This window comes from Stigmatopora nigra, chromosome 9, assembly GCF_051989575.1.
Source record: "Stigmatopora nigra isolate UIUO_SnigA chromosome 9, RoL_Snig_1.1, whole genome shotgun sequence".
NCBI classification, from domain to species: Eukaryota; Metazoa; Chordata; class Actinopteri; order Syngnathiformes; family Syngnathidae; genus Stigmatopora; species Stigmatopora nigra.
The window spans coordinates 4,662,926-4,665,198 of NC_135516.1; the positions used below are offsets into that span (position 1 = coordinate 4,662,926).

At 38.7% G+C, this 2,273-nt stretch overlaps 1 protein-coding gene across 1 annotated transcript; it reads right to left on the reverse strand.

Annotated features, from left to right (window-relative positions):
* Positions 1 to 352: 352 nt before the first annotated feature.
* Positions 353 to 1,903, reverse strand: LOC144201678 (somatostatin receptor type 5). The gene is made up of 3 exons (XM_077724427.1): positions 1,497 to 1,903; positions 438 to 1,029; positions 353 to 376 (listed from the first exon to the last, which is right to left on the reverse strand). The coding sequence occupies exons 1-3, from the start codon at positions 1,901 to 1,903 to the stop codon at positions 353 to 355; spliced, it is 1,023 nt and encodes a 340-aa protein (XP_077580553.1).
* Between the last annotated feature and the right edge of the window lie 370 nt (positions 1,904 to 2,273).

The following is a 2,273-nucleotide window of genomic DNA, read 5'->3' on the forward strand; positions in this document are numbered from 1 at the left end:
ACACTATGACTGCAGGAATACTAAAACACACCAAATAACATACCATTTAAAACACTTTATTTACATTCAGATGTCAGATGCTATGAATTTTCCTTTTAGGTATCTTACAAGATGCTACCTGGTACACCTGGTATTTATCTTTATATATTGCAATGCACTTTTCTCTAAAACTGTTGGTATATATTTTTTTTTTACATATTTAATGCTGTGAGGTATCCAGCAAAGAGGAAGTACAATATTGTCATGTCCTTTTTTGAATCATTATTAAGCATTTGCAAAAAATTTGTTTATTTTCGTGTTGTAAATCGTTTTTCACATTGCTGCCTAAATTTCAGTAATTCAATATTACCAACTAGCATAGGAGGCTGTTGGTTTTCTGAGTGGGTGTGGGGAACAGGGGTTATTCGCCATCGGTGTGCAGGTTTCCTTTTCTTTACCTGATTCCCCTGAAAGAAGGAAGGCAGCAAAGCACGTAGCTGACGCACAGCAGGCCGTGACAACAGAAAATAAAGTGGCGGGTTCCAGCATGGTGCAAGACAAACCAACAATATCGCAACCAAAGATGACACTTCCCACAGCAAAGAAACATTTTTCTTAGTTTCAACACATGGCTCAAGTGCTGCAACTAACATGTCTGATGGAGACAAGTTTGATGCAAATCTGTCATAGGGAGAAGCTACAGAATTAACATAAGGAGATAGAACATTGACAAATTCAAGTGTATAGTAAGGCAACCAGCTCATAGCAAAAACTACAGTTGAAGCAATTAATAAGATGGTAGCCTTTTTGTTTCGCCTGTGTGCAACTAGAGATCCCCTGTACCCGTGGAGGTGTGAGATGATGAGGCCACAGTTGACAGCAATACAAAGGAGAGGGCCAACATAATAAATGAGGAAGGCTGGGACCAGAAAGAACAGACACTCATCTTGGCCTATTGACCATGTGCAGCCACCATTAAAATTGATGTAGGTGACCTTGGGTAAAGCCATGGTGACTGAGACAAGCCAAACAGCGACTACAGTTGATAACCTGGAGAGAAAAGAACAATAGAACACTCATGTTGGCTGTGCTTATATCTTAAATTTTTCTTGTATCTCAAGGCAAATACTTGCTCAGAATTTTCCTGGTATATCAAAATTGTCTTGTATCTCAAGGCAAATATCTGCTCAGTATTTTCCTTGTATCTCAAATTTGTCTTGTATCGCAAGGCAAAGGTTTGCTCAGAATTTTCCTTGTATCTCAAATTTGTCTTGTATCACAAGGCAAATATTTGCTCAGAATTTTCCTTGTATCTCAAATTTCTCATATGTTGGGGTACTCGTATGTCAAGTTATGACTGTAATTTAATATCATTAAAAAACAAACTTCATGTTAATTGGAATGAAACCAAAATAGTTTATTCTAAAAGCATCCTTGGTTTTGTATATTGAGATACATGCTATTGCATAAAAAGATATCCACCAGTTCTCGATCCATCTTTACTCAAAGATACTTACACATATGTCAAGTTCACGGGTCGTCTGGTCCCTGGAGCAACTATATGATATCGAAGCACAGACAATGTAGTCAGGCTAAAAATTTCTACACCCACTGTTATGGAGGTCACAAATCCTAGTACGATACAGGTGGCACCCCCAAGCTGCCATTCATGGAAACTAGCACTCAAAAGCACACAGGGCAAGGTGAGCAGAGCACCAATGTCCGCCAGACTTAGGTTCAGCAGCATTATGGAGCTTGGCTTTGAGCGGCTACGACGATTTCTCACCAGCACCAACAGCACTAGAAGGTGACCCCCCAAACCTCCCAGGAGAGAGACTATGCTGACCAGAGGTAGAACCACATTGAAGGAGATGGTGGTGTTGGTGGAGACAACATTGAAAAGAAGATTGACGATGGCGGGCATGATGGAGTGTTCCTAAAAAGGAAAATAGGAGACATTTTGGAAAAGGAAAGAATACATTTATTTGTGTGAAAGGGTACATTTGCGCATGTACAGCGCTTTTCAGAGAGGTATGTACCACAAAAAAAGAACAGCAGTGCATAAATAACATACAGAAACAACAGTTTACGCCGAACTCAAGAACAAAGCAACTAATCAAGTCACAATGAGAGAATCAATCAAACAATCTTGTCGCTGAAAGTGACTGAAATTTGTATTTTTTTGACAACTTAATGTAAACAGTTATTTATATAAATGAATTTATGAGGAAAAGAGCAGCATTACGTCATGACCCAAATAGTTAATAAATATTTCAAAATATCAGAATACCTAT

Coding starts and splice junctions, on each gene's coding strand:
- LOC144201678 (XM_077724427.1), bottom strand. CDS start 1,903: ATGCCCGCCATCGTCAATCTTCTTTTCAATGTTGTCTCCACCAACACC. Junction 1,030..1,496: donor CCCGTGAACTTGACATATGT/GTAAGTATCTTT, acceptor TTTTCTCTCCAG/GTTATCAACTGTAGTCGCTG. Junction 377..437: donor CCTTCTTTCAGGGGAATCAG/GTAAAGAAAAGG, acceptor ACACCCACTCAG/AAAACCAACAGCCTCCTATG.